The sequence below is a fragment of the Pristis pectinata genome, chromosome 13, assembly GCF_009764475.1.
Source record: "Pristis pectinata isolate sPriPec2 chromosome 13, sPriPec2.1.pri, whole genome shotgun sequence".
Taxonomy (NCBI): domain Eukaryota; kingdom Metazoa; phylum Chordata; class Chondrichthyes; order Rhinopristiformes; family Pristidae; genus Pristis; species Pristis pectinata.
In genome coordinates, this window is record NC_067417.1 from 47120397 (window position 1) to 47137179 (window position 16783).

At 47.1% G+C, this 16783-nt stretch overlaps 1 protein-coding gene across 4 annotated transcripts in view; it reads left to right on the top strand.

The window, feature by feature from the left end:
- Nucleotides 1-16783, top strand: part of LOC127577400 (RNA-binding Raly-like protein) — a 666428-nt gene that overhangs the window by 214832 nt on the left and 434813 nt on the right. For all 4 annotated transcript variants that reach the window (XM_052028581.1, XM_052028582.1, XM_052028579.1 and 1 more), the window contains exon 2: nucleotides 2070-2189. In XM_052028581.1, the coding sequence (XP_051884541.1) occupies nucleotides 2070-2189 (120 nt within the window). The remainder of the gene's footprint in view (nucleotides 1-2069; nucleotides 2190-16783) is intronic.

Below are 16783 nucleotides of genomic sequence, written 5' to 3' on the forward strand. Positions count from 1 at the left end.
CTTTGTTTCAAAAGTCGGTAAGGATGTTTCTGCAGTTTTAATGCTCCTTACATTCACTACAGATATGTCATCCATCTGAAGAGATGGGGAGGAATAGGAAAATGGAGTCATACAGCAGGGAACCAGGCCTTTCAGCCCATCAAGTCCATGCTCACTATCATACACCCATTTCAATTAATTCCATTTTATTCACTTTGCTTCTGCTCCCCCCAGGTTCTACCACTCACCTTCACATTTGGGACAATTTATGGCTACCAATTAAGCTACCAACCCACACGTTTTTGGGATGTGCAAGGAATCCGGAGCACCTGGGGGAAATTCCACACAGTCACAGAGAGAGCGTTCAAACTCCTACACAGACCAGAGGCCAGGATTGAACCCGGGCTACTGGAGCTGTCGAGGCATCAGCTCTACTAGCCACAGCGCTCTGCCACCTGAAACAAGGCAGGCAAGAAGTACCGTGCCAGAGAAGGGACCCCCACCCCACCCCACCCCACCGCCAGCAGTGAAGTGAGGCTTGGCAAACATCTAGATTTGAACTAAATAGAACACAGAACAGTACAGCACAGGAACAGGCCCTTCGGCCCACAATGTCTGCGCCAAACACGATGGCAAATTAAACTAAATCTCTTCTGCCTGCACGTGATCCATATCCCTCCACTCCCTGCATATTTGTCTAACAGCCTCTTAAACGTCACTGTCGTATCTGCTTGCACCACTGCCTCTGGCAGCCTGTTCCACGCACCTCCAACTCTTGGTGTAAAAAAACTTGCCCCGCGCATCTCCTTTAAACTTTCCCCCTCTCACTGTAAACCTATGCCCTCTAGTATTTGACATTTCTAATCTGTGGAGAAAGACTTGACTGTCTACCCTATCTATGCCTCTCATAATTTCATACACTTCTGTCAGGTCATCCCTCACCCTCCAACACTGCAGTGAAAACAATCCAAGTTTGTCCAACCTCTCCTTATTGCTCATACCCTCTAATCCAAGCAGCGTCCTGGTAAACCTCTTCTGCACTCTGTCCAAAGCCTCCACATCCTCCCTGTAATGGAGCGACCAGAATTGCACACGATACTCCAAGTGCGGCCTAGCCAAAGTTTTATATAGCTGCAACATGACTTCCTGACTCATACTCAAAATGATCGAAACATTTTTGGAAGGCAAACTGTGCAGCAAAAATAGAAGATGGTATTTGTACTGTGTACTTTTGGCACATTAGGTACATCGCAATGTACTTTACAGTGAATTAACTTCTCTTGAGGTGTGGTTACTGTTTTTCTGAGACATAGCAGCCAATTTTTGGAAGTTCCCACCAACAGTTGGATGAGCATGGCCATAAAATGGATTAGACGTACGGGTAGGTTAATTTGGGTTTAAAATGGGCGGCGCGGACTCGTTGGGCCGGAAGGGCCTGTTACCACGCTGTAACTAACATTTTTAAAAAAATTTTTAGAAAAAAGAAACACAAGTCTCCTGCTAGTTCTTATATTGTTGTGTAATCTGTTTGACCACGGTTGAAGGATGTTCACCAGGGCTACCAGGGAACACTCTTTCCTGCTCTTTGAATAGCGTGGTGGTATTCTGAGAACGCAGTCGGAGCTTCAGATTAGTAACCCTCTGACATTGCAGCACTTCGTCGGCACATGAGATGTCAGGTTAGCACATAAATAAGGAGCCTACCCCTGTGACAGCAAGGGTGCCATGCGCTGTTGTGCAGTAATGTTACCTTGCAGTTCAAGAAACTGCTTTGGAGATGTTCATCCATTCTCTTCTTTTCCTTGGGATTGAGCTAACGGCGGTGGGAATGTTGGGAGAAGACATCCCACGTTTGCAGGTGTAGGACAGAGCATGCCTGGCCTCTTGCTGTCCTTCTGGCAGGAGAATTGAAATGTTACGCGCCGCGATTTGAAGGCAGCCTTTGATTTCCCTCCAAAACAGCAGAGGAGAATGAGGCTGTACTGTCGGCATTTCTTCAGCGATACCTGTGCTCATTTTGTTGCGCTGCTCCACATCCTGCTTGACTTGTTGGATTTACGTTGTTTCTCTCCATCTTTGTCTTCCCGCAGACTGCTTCCCACCGCGCATCCGCCTCCAGCCAGGGGGCAGAGATGCTCTGGACTGGCGGCACCTCTATCGTCTTCAGTGCCACTCTGCAATCAGCTGGCGGGACCTGCGGCTTGAGCAGGGTGAGTCCAACTTCTCCCAGTGTTATCTTCGCCTCCGCTCCTCCTGGTCTTCCTCCTTAAGGCGGACGTTGCCCTCCTCACTGATGAGGTCACCCCCCCCACCCCCATCCATTAACCCAGCTTAGAGGAGGCTAGAATCACCCAAGTTAGGTTGGTCAGCTGGAAATGCATCAAACTCAACCAATCATGGTAACTATGTTGATGGACCCTCAGCCTTCACCTTCCCCTCACTCTCCGGGGAGAAGGAGGGGGATTGAGGTTGAGAGGAAAAAAATCAGCCATGATTGAATGGCGGAGCTGACACAATGGGCCGAATGGCCTAATTCTGCTGCTGTATCTTATGGTCTCCCCTGAAGCTGGGAGTTCGTTCTATGGCAGAGAGAGAAAGACGAAGCCCATCTCATTCTTTTTTTCTCTCCCCGCCCATGTTACGTTGAGGGTAATTGTCACATGCAGCAATATCCTCTCAGAGTAACAGACTATGTTGAGGCATAAAGACTGCAGCCTTTGAAATCTGTATGGGATGGGATCACAGCACTTGATGCAGTTGCTCGTGAAATCTTTTGGGTCACCTTGCCTTCCACATGACAATATAACTCAGAAGAATGATTCTCGACATTGGGAATTTGCAGAATCTTGCCACTGAGTGAAATGGTTCCATTAATAACAGAGGGTGCTAACTTATGTCGCCTAGACCCTTCAGGCAAGTTGAGACTATCATATAATGAGGCCAATTTTATTTCTGTGCATCTTTTGTGCATCTTTCCACACTGGGACTGCAGAGGTTTTGTCAAAGGCTGACGTGTGTCTGGTCAGTATGTGCTACTGCTCGGAGCAAGTGCCCACAGCACGAACTAATGAAACACATTTGCCTCAGCGCGTGCAATTATCAGCATGTTACAGTATATTTCTGGATATAATAATTAATTCATGACATTCAGGTTATTTTTATCTTTATTTATTTTTGTAAAAAACAACAAAATATTTTGAATTTTTCCCTGCCTCACACTTTAGTTTTTTTCCCTCCTCTACTTCCTCCCTCTCCTCTCTGCTTCTCCCTCCTCTCTGCTTCCTTCCCACTCTCTGCTTCCCCCTCCTCTCTACTTCCTCCTCTCTGCTTCCCTCTACTCTCTGCTTCCTCCTCCTCTCTACTTCCTCCCTCTCCTCTCTGCTTCCTCCTCCTCTCTATCTCCTCCCTCTCCTCTCTGCTTCCCCCTCCTCTCTACTTCCTCCCTCTCCTCTCTGCTTCCTCGTCCTCTCTGCTTCCCCCTCCTCTCTACTTCCTCCTCTCTGCTTCCCTCTACTCTCTGCTTCCCCCTCCTTTCTACTTCCTCCCTCCTCTCTGCTTCCCTCTACTCTCTGCTTCCCCCTCCTCTCTGCTTCCCTCTCCTCTCTACTTCCTCCCTCCTCTCTGCTTCCCTCTCCTCTCTGCTTCCTTCCTCCTCTCAGTTTCCCTCTACTGTCTACTTCCTCCCTCCTCTCTGCTTCCCTCTCCTCTCTGCTTCCTCCCTCCTCTCAGTTTCCCTCTACTGTCTACTTCCTCTCTCCTCTCGGTTTCCCTCTCTTCGTTCTGTTTCCCACTCTTTCTGTTTTCCACTCCTCTCTCTACTTCCCCTCTCCTCTCTGCTTCCCTCTCCTCTCCCTACTTCCCCTCTCCTCTCCCTACTTCCCCCCACCCTCCTCTCTACGTTTCCCCCTCCACCCTCTCTCTCTGCTTCCCTTTCCCAAGAACACAAGAAAATAGGAGCAGGAGTAGGCCACTTGGCCCCTCAAGCCTGCCCCACCATTCAATGTGGTCATGGGTGATCTACGCTGGCCTCAACTCCCCTTCTGTGCCAATTCCCCATAACTTCCAATTCCTCAATCTTTCAAATATTTATCCAGGGTTTTGTGTTCAGTTTTAGTCACCCTGCTGTTAACAAAGATGTTATTAAACTGGAAAGAGTCCAAAAAAAGATTTGCAAGGATGTTGCCAGGACTCAAGGGGTTGAGTTATAGGGAGAGGTTGGACAGGCTAGATCTTTATTCCTTGGAGTGGAGGAGACTGAGGGCTGAGCTTACAGAGGTATATAAAGTCATGACGGGCATAGACAGAGTGAACGCACTCAGTCTTTTCCCCAGGGTTGGGGAATCAAAAACTAGAGGACATAGGTCTAAGGTGAGAAGGGAAAGGTTTAACAGGAACCTGAGGGGCAATGTTTTCAGACAGAGAGCATTTAGTACTTGGAGGGAGCTGCCTGAAGACATGGTTGAGGCAGGTACAATAACATCTTTTAAAAGGCAGTTGGAAAGGTGCATGGATGGGAAAGGCTGAGAGGGATATGGGCCAAACACGGGCAAGTGGGACTAGCTTGGATGGGAATTGGCATGGATCAGTTTGGCTGAAGGGCCTGTTTCCGTGCTGTCTGACTCTATCTACACCTTAACTATATCTAATGATTCGGCCCCCACCACCCTCGGGGACAGAGGATTCCAGAGATTCACTGCACTCTGAGAGGAGACATTTCTACACACCTCAGTTTTAAATGACTGGCTCCTTATTTTGCAGCTGTGTCCCCTTGTGCGTGACTCTCCCACCAGTGGAAACATCTCAACATCTCCCCTGTCAAGCCCCTCTTAGGATTGTATATGTTTGAATAAGGTCACCCCTCATTCTTCTAAACTCCACGGAATACAGATCCAGATTGTCCAGCCTCTCCTGATAGAACAACCCTCTCATCCCAGGATTGAGCTGGTGAATCTGCTTTGGACTGACTCCAATGTTACTACATCCTTTTTTAGGTAAGGAGACCAAAACTGCACGTAGTATTCCGGGTGTGGCCTCACCAACACCCTGGTACAACCGGAACAAAACCTCCCCGTTCTTAAACTCCAACCCCTTCGCAATAAAGGCCAGGATGCTGGTTGCCTTCCTAATCACTTGTTGGACCTGCCTGGTAACTTTTTGTGGTTCATGCAGCAGAACACCTCGATCCCTTCTGAACTTCACTCACTTACAGTCTCTCTCCATTTAGGTAACAGTCCGCCCTTTGGTTCCTCTTACCAAAGTGCATGGCCTCACACTTCCCCACGTTAGAGTCCATTTGCCAGGTTTTCACCCCATCACTCAATCTACCCATATCCCATTGCAGAATCACAATGTCCTCATCACAACAGGCCCTTCCTCCTACGTTTGTACGTTGGCAAACTTGGAAACCTTACATTCCACTCCCTCCTCCAGTCATTAATGTAAATAATAAACGATTGAGAGCCAAGAACAGATCCCTGGGGCATTCTACTAGTTATATCCAGCCTGAGCAGAACCAATTTATTCCAACTCTTCTTTTTTCTACACAACAACCTGTTTGCAATCCATGCTCACACACTTCTTCCAATACCTTGGAGACACAAGAGACTGAAGATGCTGGAATCTGGAGGAACTCAGCAGGTCAAGCAGCAATTGTGGAGGTAAAGGGATTGTCAACACTTCAGATCGAGACCCCACGTCAGGATTGAGAGTGTAGAGGGGAGATAGCCAGTACATAGAAGTGAGGGGGAAGGTTAAAGGCAGAAGCTAGATAGTATACAAAAAGTTCGATGACAGGTGGCACCAGATAGGTGATGGTTGGTAGGTGAGAGGTGGAAGGACGCTGGGCAGATTGAACCAGATGGGACAGGGGATAGGAGAGATAGGCCAAGTGAGAAGAGACCCAGGTAGATAGGTATGTGGATGATGGGCAGGTGGACCCAGGTAGGAGAGGGTGATGTTGAGGTAACGAAGAGTCAGGAGGATGAGGGGAACTGGTGGACAAAGAGAGAGAGAACCTGGATGGACTGGTGGGAGTAGGAAAGGAACTACTGGGGTTTGGGTTACCTGAAATTAGAAACAAAAATCAATGTTAATACCATTGGGTTGTGAGCTACCCTAGTGGGTTGTTCGTCTAGATTGTGTTTAGCCTCGCTGTAGTAGTGGAGAAGGCCGAGGACAGGCAGGCGGGGATGGAAATGGGAATAGGAAGTTCAAATGACATGCAACCAGAAGCTCAGGATGGCCTTTGAGGGCAGAGTACAGGTACTACGCAAAACGGTTGCCTGGTCTGCACTTGGTCTCGCCGATGCAGAGGAGGCCACGTTGCGGGCACCAAGTGCAATAGGCCAGTTTGGAGGAGGTCCACATGAATGTCTGCCTCTACCGGAAGGGTTTTTTAGGTCCCCGGATGGTGGTGAGGGAGGAGGTGAGGGAATGTGTTGGATCTCCTGTGGCTGCAGGGGAAAGTATGAGGGGATGGGGAGGGTTAGGTGGAAAGGAATGAGCAGACCAGAGAGTCACTGAGACGAGGGGGAGAGCTGGTGCCAGGATCACGTTGGAGCTGGCGGAAGCGAAGGATGATGTGCTGGATGCGGAGTACAGTGGAGTGAAACGTGAGGACCGGGTGAACTCCATCTCCGTTCTGTCTGGGAAGAGAGGGGTTAAGAAGGAGGTGGAGGAAATGCGTGTGAGGGCTCCATCAACCACAGCAGGGGGAAGCCACGTTTCCTGAAGAAGGAGGGTGTTTCAGAAGTCCTAGAGTAGAAAGCCTCTTGAGTACAGGTATGGCGGAGACAGAGAAACTGAGGGAAGTGGGTGGTGTCCTCACAGGAGATAGTAGGAGGAGGTGCAGTTCAAGTAACTATCGAGGTAGTTTTCCTCCAATAGCTTGGGCTCTTAATTTATGCACCAGCCCCTCTTATGTGGCACCTTGTCAAATGCCTTTGGGATATCTAAATACACTACATCTACAGGTTCCCCTCTATCAACCATCCCTGTCACACTCTCAAAGAATTCGAGAAAATGTGTGGAGCATAGTTTACCTTTCATAAAACCATGTTAGTTGAAATTAGCCCATATGATATCTTCGGGATATTTGCAGTGTCCTCATCAGTGGAGACTAATGCAAAAAAAATCATAATTTCTTTGTTTCCTGTTACTAATTCATTGTTTAACAACTATTTAATTGGTCTCTGAAGGTGCCACACCTACCTTCACCACCTTCACCACCTTCCTACCATTTATATATCCACAGAAACTCGTACTGTTTGTTTTGATATTACACGCAAGCTTTCTCTCATAATCAATTTTCACCTTTCTTAAGAGCTTTTTAGCCTTTCACCGCTGGATTATAACCACTAGTTCTCTAGCCTACCACCAACCATTGCCCATATCTTTGTCCTCCTTTGCAATTTAACATTATCCTCGAGCTCCTTTGTTAACCACAGATTGTGCCTCTTCCCCATGGAATCCCTCTTTCTAATTGGGATAACTGCTTACTGAGTGTTATGGGCCAGATGTTTGAATATCTGCCACTGTTCATCTACCGACCTGTCTCTCAGCTGACCTTTCCAGTCCACCTCGGACAATTCCAGCTTTGTACCATTATAATTGCTCTTCTCTAAGTTGAAGACAGTGGTTTTGGTGCTGCGGTGTTCATCCTTAAACTGCATCTGGAAAATAATTGGTCACTACCTCCTCGGGGATTGTTTGCCACAAGGTCTTTTATTAATCCTTCCTCATTACACTACCTCCTCTCTCTGCTTCTCCTTCCTCTCCCTGCTTCCCGCTCTTTCTGGTACCCTCTTTTCTCTCTGCTCCCCCTTCTTCTCTCCTGTGCCCCTTCCTCTCTTCATCTTCACCCCTCTGTTCCTTCCCTCTCTTGTCCTGTTCTCTCCCCTTTCTCCTCCTCGCTCTGCCTTGCCGCCGTCGCCCTTGGCTCTTCCCCTCGCTCAAATTGCCTGTGAGTAGATCAGGAATAGGACAGATGGCGATCAAATGCTGCAGTAATTCATAGAAGGTGGCACTTGGTGCAAACGGATGTGAAGAAAATGGAGCACAATGGGGCCAGGACTGAGCAGTGAAGCTTACGGAGAGTCCCTGGACTTTTACTTTGCTCTGTATGGGAATCCATTTAGAGAACTGTCCACCGGCAGCTGAGAAAGAATTTTTTTTAGCATGTTTGCAGAACCAGTGTCTCAAGTACCTCAAAAGTCCTTCCTGCTTCCTCTGCTCTCCTGCTGTTTATACAGTGGCTCTAAAAAGGGCAGAATAGGGAGGGCAGAACTGTATTGGGCAGAAAAACAGCCCGTGGTGATATTACACGCCTTCCAATGCGCCTGTGTGTTTCAAAACAGCAGCAACCAAGTCAATGAGCTAACCATAACAATTTTGCAATTACGTCATTGGCCCTTTAAGGCCAAGATTTCTACTGTGGCAAGCTTGAATAGGTGTATATATATTCTAATTCAGTTTTACTAAAAGCCAGGATCTGTCAGCAACATAATTCATAGCATGCGTTGTAGTCCTGTAGATTAGAAGCTTAGATAGCATGGCTATAACAACCATGCAGCTGTCTTTATTCCAAGCTGGGAATTAAGATGCTGTTTAATAGGGTTTAACGGAATTGCTATCCTGTTGTGTCTGCTTCTATTTTTAAAAAAAGTGATGACTCCGCTGGAGATTTTTCATAGTCAAATGTCACGTTCAGAGTGATCCTTCGCTGCAGGCAACAATGGCTCTCTGCCCAGCTTCACAGGGTAAACTGAAGGAGGTGTTAAGGAGCTTTAACAAAGCAAATGATAGCTTAGTCCTGGATGTCTAGTGTGCACGCGCGCGTGTGTGTGTGTGCGTGCATGCGTGTGGATATATGCGTGTGTGTGTGTGTGTGGATATATGCGTGTGTGTGTGTGTGTGTGTGTGTGTGTGGATATATGCATGTGTGTGTGCATGTGCATTTACACATGCATGTGCTTGTGTGTTCACCTGTGTATGTTTATGCGTCTGTGTGTGTTTGTGTATGTGTGGGTATTTGTGTGCATCAGTGATTTTCTAAGAAGCCACTTTATTCCTCACAGACAAATGATTCCAGGAAAATATGTTGGCTCTTTCCAGACGCTCCACAATGTTTACATTATTTAAGTGTGCACAGCTAGTGGATCCTCCTGTTCCCATGACCCAGTGTTAAGGTGGCTGGACTGGTGGATCCTCCTGTTCCCATGACCCAGTGTTAAGGTGGCTGGACTCTTTGTGCTGTGGCACCTCGATCTGCGAGTATTGTCTCCAAAAAATCCTCCAAACTCACTGGAAGGGCAAATGAGCCAACCTCGGCATCCTCTCCCAGGCTGGCATCCTCTCCCAGGCTAGCATCCCCAGTATTGAGTCTTTAGTTATTCTCACTTGACTATGCAGAGCAGATTATGTCAGTCACATATGAGCTGTGTCATGGGAAAAGATAACCAAGCGGACAGAGAGAATAGTTCAAGGATGTCCTGAGAGCCTCCTGGAAGAAATGCAAAATCCTCACTGTTTCCTGGGGATTGCTGACCCATGATTGCTCAAAGTGGAGCATTTCAGGATAATATTGGGAATCTCAAGCACACAGAGGCCCAGCATAAGTGCCTGCCCCGTCAACCACCATATGCCCCATCTATGAAAGAGTCTACAGGGCACCCACATTGGCCTCATCAGCCAACTCAGAATGGATAAAGGACCCCAAGGCACTGCTGAAGAAGAGGATTAATTCTTCTCTTCGTCTCCCCATCAGGTAGCTTCACCTCACAGCTGTATAGCTCGTGAGGAGCCGTGAGCGTGACTTCCACCGCACAACGCAGAGCACTGAGCCAGCGATGTTGATCATGTTGGACGATTCCTCCGGTTTCAGAAAAGGATTAGCCTTCCAGCAACCCCCCTGCAGCCCAGCTCTTGCACACTTCATAAATACTTGGGCTTGGAAAATTATAGGAAATCAATCATCTGATTTCTTTGGTAGCATTTACTGTTGAACTAAACTGGAGTTTAATCACATTCTCCTAACTTCCCCTATAAATCTAAGTGTCATATCTGTAGCCTACTCGTGTCTCTCTGAGACGAAGGGGGGAGATGCTGGAAACATTTAGCTTCTGTGGAGAGAGAAACCATGTCAAAGGTTGATGACCTTCCATCAGAACTGGGGAAAAAAATAGAATTAAGGAAGTCTTAAAACGCCAATGATGTGGTGGGGTGATAGAGCAGGGAAGAAATAGGGAAGGTTTGCAGTAGGATAGACGGCAGAGAAATCAAACGACAGATAATGATTTCCGGGATGAAGAGCTGATTACCAATGCAAAACCCAAGAGGTTATGGAATGGCAACTCAAACAAGGGAATCAACGGGGTTAGTGCAGGAAAGCAACACTGAAGTAAGACATCAGACATGATCTTGTCGAACGGCAGACCAGACTGGAGGGGCTGAATGGCCTGTCCCTGTTTCTGCTGCCTCACCACTCCAGCAACCTGGGTTCAATCCTGACCTCTGATGCCGTCTGTGGAGTTTGCACATTCTCCCTGTGACCCCGTGGGTTTCCCCTGGGTGCTCCAGTTTCCTCCCACTTCCCAAAGACGCGTGGGTTGGTAAGTTAATTGGTCACTGTAAATTGCCCTTGGTGTGTAGGTGAGTGGCAGAATCTGGGCGGAGTTGATGGGAATGTCAGGAGAATAGGTTATAGGGAACATTACTGGGGGAATGGGATTGCTCTGTGAACCAGCATTAGACTCGATGGGCTGAATGGTTAAATGGGAAAAGAATGAAGTCAGGATAAGAAGTAAGTACCATGGAGCAAGAACAGACTGAAGTGATGCATCTCTCTGGCACCTTTCCAATGGTGCATTTTACATTATGCACAGAAAATTAAGACCAGCCTTCAAACAGGCATTTGGTGTTAAATCCACCTTATCTGTGATTTCGTGAGATTTCACATATCTGCTCTCAAGTTGCTTTCCCAATCATAATTGCAAAGCGACAGAGAGTTCCAGAAACAAACGTAGAGATGTTTAAAGTGCAAGGTGCCTCTGTTGCAATTAAATTGTGTGTGTGTGTGTGTGTGTGTGCGTTTGTGCGTGCATGTGCGCGCATGCGGGGGGGGGGGGGTTAGTTCAGTCAAATAGGCTCTCTCCTTTTGACTCAATTGTCTAGTCTGTCTGCGTTTAACATTGTTTTACCAGAATTATTGTGTTTGCTCTAAGCAGTATAAGAGCAGCCTCTACTAAGCAAATGTCTAAATCACAAATAACAAAGTAGACTTAAAAACTTAAAAGAACCCTCTTTCATGATGTCAAGTTACGACCAATGATGTACAGCCAATGATGCGCAGTTGTACTTAAAACATAAGGGAGGAAGCAGTGATGAAGAGCCTTGCTTTGAAGGTCTGGTCACCAATGGTTTTGTAATTTCGTCAGTCTTTGTGAGATCCCATGCCACCTCCAATAACATTACTTGCAATGAAAGAGCACACTGGCTCCAAATACACTCGGGGATTCAAAAGTGAACTTTGCGAGTTATCTTCAACAGCTTTCCGAGGGAAAAGTCAGTGACATCAGACAGGCTGGCTGCTCCCAAGAGAAGCCACTGTTATCCTGAGCCATTTTAGTCTTTGAGTGCAGGCGTGTGTCAGAGAAACAGTCCAATAGCCATGACTTACTGACATGCATGGGTAGCTGGCACTCACCACAGACATTTGGGATAGAGCACAGCTGCTGTTATACAATCAGTGGCCACAGGAGATTTCTGTGCACACATTTGCTCATATAGGAGAATGTTTACCATTGCCCTGCAGAGACCGCGATGTGGAGAGAAGGGGTGTATGCATGTTCTCATTGCATGTGTCTTCAGACTTGTTTATAGCGTCCATCTGAGTGCATTCGGGTGTTGCATGACTCTTTGACAACCCTCTCATCCCCTGAATTGTATAAATGACAGAACTGCACCACTGGGTGGACTTTTATCTGTTAACCAGCAGTAAAATGTCAACCTGCTAAAGCAAAAGAGTCTCGCCCATGAATATCTGACATCAGTTATTAGATCATCTGGAAGGGATGTTAACAAGCACAGCTGTGCAGTACATTGAACTCCATCTACAACTTACTGCTGAGGTACAGTAATCATAGTGCATCTGTTTGACAATTCTGCATGGGAGCAACTGGAGGCCATTCAGCCCCTCAAGCCTGTTCTGCCATTTCAGTTCCCTCAACACCATTTGCACATCTTTGAGCAATTTGGTTTGCTGCTCCTACCGACTAAGCACCTGTGATTGCCAATTTAAAAACCTAAATTAACTCATAGTCATAAGGTTATGGAAAGAGACAGCACAGAAGCTGTGCTGTCCCTTGGACCCACCGAGTCTGTGCTGACCATCAACCACCCATTTACACTAATCTCACATTCATCCCATTTTCTTCCCTCACTATCTATAGTTTTCTGGGAAGGTAATTCCACAATTCCATGATGCTGTGTATTAAAAGGGTGTGATGATTTCACTGCGTGGATCTAATATGAGCCTTGTATCTACTCCCCCCTGCCAGAGGGAACAATCCATCTGTAATATTAAATTTCTTTATAACGCTAACGACCTTGGACCTTCTAAACTTGAGGGAAGACAAACTAAGTTTGCAAAGAATGTTATCCACTGAAATGACTTGGATGAGGATGTGGAAGGGTGGGTTAGTAAGTTTGCTGATGATACAAAGGTTGGTGGTGTGGATAGTGTAGAAGGTTGCTGTAGGTTACAACAGGATATTGATAGAATGCAGAGCTGAGCTGAGAAGTGGCAGATGGAGTTCAACCTGGATAAGTGTGAAGTGATACACTTCGGGAGATCGAATTCAAAGTCAGAATACAAGGTTAATGGCAGGACTCTTAACAGTATAGAGGAACAGAGGGATCTTGGGGTCCACGTTCATAGATCCCTCAAGGTTGCCACACAGGTCGACAGGGTTGTTAAGGAGGTGTATCGAGCGTTGGCTTTCATTAGTCGGGGTATTGAGTTCAAGAGCCGCGAGGTGATGTTGTAGCTCTATAGAACTCTGGTCAGACCACACTTGGAGTATTGTGTTCAGTTCTGGTCGCCTCATTGTAGAAAGGATGTGGAAGCTTTAGAGAGGGTGCAGAGTTTTGAGTAGAGTGTTCTGGGAGCAGCCCGCAAGTGTTGCCACACTTCTGGCGCCAGCACAGCATGCCCACAACTTCCTAACCTGTACGTCTTTGGAATGTGGGAGGAAACCGGAGCACTCAGAGGAAACCCACGCAGACACGGGGAGAATGTACAAACTCCTTACAGACAGCAGCGGGAATTGACCCCGGATCGCTGGCGCTGTAATAGCGTTATGCTAACCGCTACACTACCGTGAGTCACAGAGAGATACAGCATGGTTACCTTCCCTTCAGTCCACTGAATCCGCACTGATCCTACATTAATCCAATTTTATTTATTCTCCCCGCATTCTTATTAACTCCCCCCAAGATTCTACCACTCACCCACACACTAGGGGCAATTCACAATGGCCATTAACCTCCCAACCCACATGTCTTTAGGATGTGGGAGGAAATGGCAGCACCCGGGGGAAACCCACCCAGTCACAGGGAGAACATGCAAACTCCACACAGAAAGCACCCGAGGTCAGGATTGAACCCGGGTCTCTGGAATTGTGAGACAGCGGGGAGTCAGAAGGGGAACAAATCTGGAGATCTATGGTATAACTTACACAATTTTTTTTTCCTCTTCCTTTTTTTTCACTGCTAAAGTTGAAGCTTCACTTCCAGGGCCTCTGAGTGCGCTTGAGTGTGTGAACTTGTAGCTGATCCAGAGAGCTTTCATCCTCTGCTTACCTGGTCTGTTCTCCGCTGATGACTTCTGGTGAACTTTCCACTCGTTTTGTGATGTCGACCTAAGATATACCTCAAAAAGGTGGCTTTATGCAGAGAAAATGTCAATTGGCTTATCTCCAACTCTGAATGAGCTGGTGACCCAACCGACTCCCAGTAGCTCAAATGAATCAAATGGCTTGGCCTCCCCTCCATGTACCCATTTTTGGCTCATTCTCTACTCTCTAAAACCAGTGAGTAAGCAAGCTTTCCTCGTCCAGCAGCTGACTGATTCTTTTCTGTAGCAAGTCTCAGATGTGGGCTTTGGTTTGTGGTGAATTTAGCCAGGACTGCTGTTAAAGAGCCTTGGTTCTCAGAGATAGCACTTTATTCAATAGAAGGGGTTAGAACATAGAACAGTACAGCACAGGAACAGGCCCTTCGGCCCACAATGTTGTGCCGAGCCAATTACATTAGTAATAAAATGCCTAACTAAACGAATCCCTTCAGCCTACACAATGTCCATATCCTACCATTTCCCTCATATTCATGTGCCTGTCTAAGAGCTTCTTGAATACCCCTGTCATATTTGCCTCCACCACCACCCCTGGCAGCGCATTCCAGGCACCCACCACTCTCTGGGTAAAAAACTTGCCCCACACATCTCCTTTGAACTTCCCCCCATCACCCTAAATGCATGCCCTCTGATATTAGACATTTCAACCCTGGGGAAAAGTTACCGGCTGTCTATCTATGCCTCTCATAATCTGATGAACCTCTATCAGGTCTCCCCTCAGCCTCCACTGCTCCAGAGAGAGCAACCCAAGTTTGTCCAACCTAACCTCATTGTACATGCCCTCCAGTCCAGGCAGCATCTTGCTAAACCTCTTCTGCACCCTCTCCAAAGTCTCCACATCCTTCCTATAATGGGGCGACCAGAACTGAATGCAATACTCCAGATGCAGCCTAACTAAAGTTTTATAAAGCTGCAGCGTATATTCCTTACTCTTGAACTCAATGCCTCGACTAATGCATGCCATATGCCTTCTTTACCACCCTATCAGCCTGTGTACTCACTTTCAGGGAGCTGTGAACGTGGACCCCAAGATCCCTCTGCTCATCAACACTGTTATGGGTCCTGCCATTAACAGTGAACTGTCTCTTTACGTTTGATCTCCCAAGGTGCAACACTTCACATTTGGTCTGGTTGAACTCCATCTGCCTTTTCTCCACCCGTATCTGCAGCTGACCTATATCCCGCTGTATCCTCTGCCAGACTCCTACACTATCCACAACACCACCAATCTTCGTATCATCTTCAAACTTCCTGATCCACCCATGCACATTTTCATTCAGGTCATTTGTATACATCACAAACAGCAGAGGTCCCAGTACGGATCCCTGAGGAACACCACTCCTGAGGAACACAGACCTCCAGCCAGAATAAGTCCCATCGACCATTACCCTCTGTCTTCTACGGGCAAGCCAGTTCTGAATCCAAACAACCAATTCACCGTGGATCCCATGCATCTTAATCTTCTGGATGAGCCTCCCATGAGGGACATTGTCAAACACCTTACTAAAATCTATGTGGACGACATCCACAGCTCTACCTTCACCCTTGTCACCTTCTCAAAAAAACTCAATCAAGTTAGTAAGGCACGACTTGCCCTGCACAAAGCCATGCTGACTGTCCTTAATTAGGCTATGGTTTTCTAAATGCTCATAAATCCTATCCCTAAGAATCCTCTCCAGTAACTTCCCTACCACTGATGTAAGACTCACCTGTCTATAGTTAACAGGATTATCCCTGTTTCGCTTCTTGAATAATGGGACAACATTAGCTACTCGCCAGTCCTCCGGGACCTTGCCTGTGGCTAGAGAGGACACAAAGATATTGGTCAAGGCCCCAGCAATCTCATCTCTTGCCTCTCTCAATAACCTGGGGTATATCCCATCAGGTCCTGGGGACTTATCCACCTTAATGCTCTTTAAGAGACCCAACACTACCTCCTCCTTTATCTTGAAATGCCCAAACATATTAGCACACTCCACACTGATCTCCCTATCCTCCATGACCTTCTCCTCGGTAAATACTGATGCAAACTACTCATTAAGGGCCTCACCCACATCCTCCGCTTCCAAGCACACGTTCCCTCCTTTATCCTTGAGTGGCCCTACCCTTTCCCTACTTATCCTCTTGCTCTTGACGTACGTATAGAATGCCTTGGGATTCTCTTTAATCCTATTTGCCAATGACTTTTCATGGCCTCTCCTGGCTTTCCTAATTCCCTTCTTGAGTTCCTTTCTGGTTTCTTTATAATCCTTAAGTGCTCTGTTTGATCCGAGCTTCCTAAGCTTTACATACTTCAACTTTTTCTTCTTGACTAAATTCACCACCTCTCTCGATATCCAAGGTTCTCTTACCCTGCCATCCTTGTCCTACCTTCTTACTGGAACATCCCTGTCCTGTACTCTGTGCAGTTGGTCTTTAAACATCCTCCACATGTCAGATGTGGACTTGCCCAAAACAGCTGTTCCCAATTAATTCTCCCTAGTTCCTGCCTAGTGCTCCCATAATTTGCCCTGCTCCAATTTAATACTGTCCTGCAAGAGTAACTATCTTAAATCTTGAGGAGGAGACAGGTTGTTCAACCTGCTGTGTCTGTTTCCCTTGCACACTGAGTGCAATCTCTCTGTCCCTCTGCTTCATGGGCCCGATGGGGCTACGCTAAGAAGGGGAACATTGTAGAGCTGTAACTCAGAGACGCAAAAATTTCTGCAGATGCTGGAATCTGGAGCAATACACAAAAAGCGCTGGAGGAACTCAGCAGGTCAGGCAGCATCCGTGGAGGGAAATGAACAGTCGGCGTTTCGGGCCGAGACCCTTCATCAGGACTGGAAAGGAAGAGGGTAGAAACCAGAATAAGGGGGAGGAGGGGGAGGAGCACACGCAGGCAGGGGGTAGGTG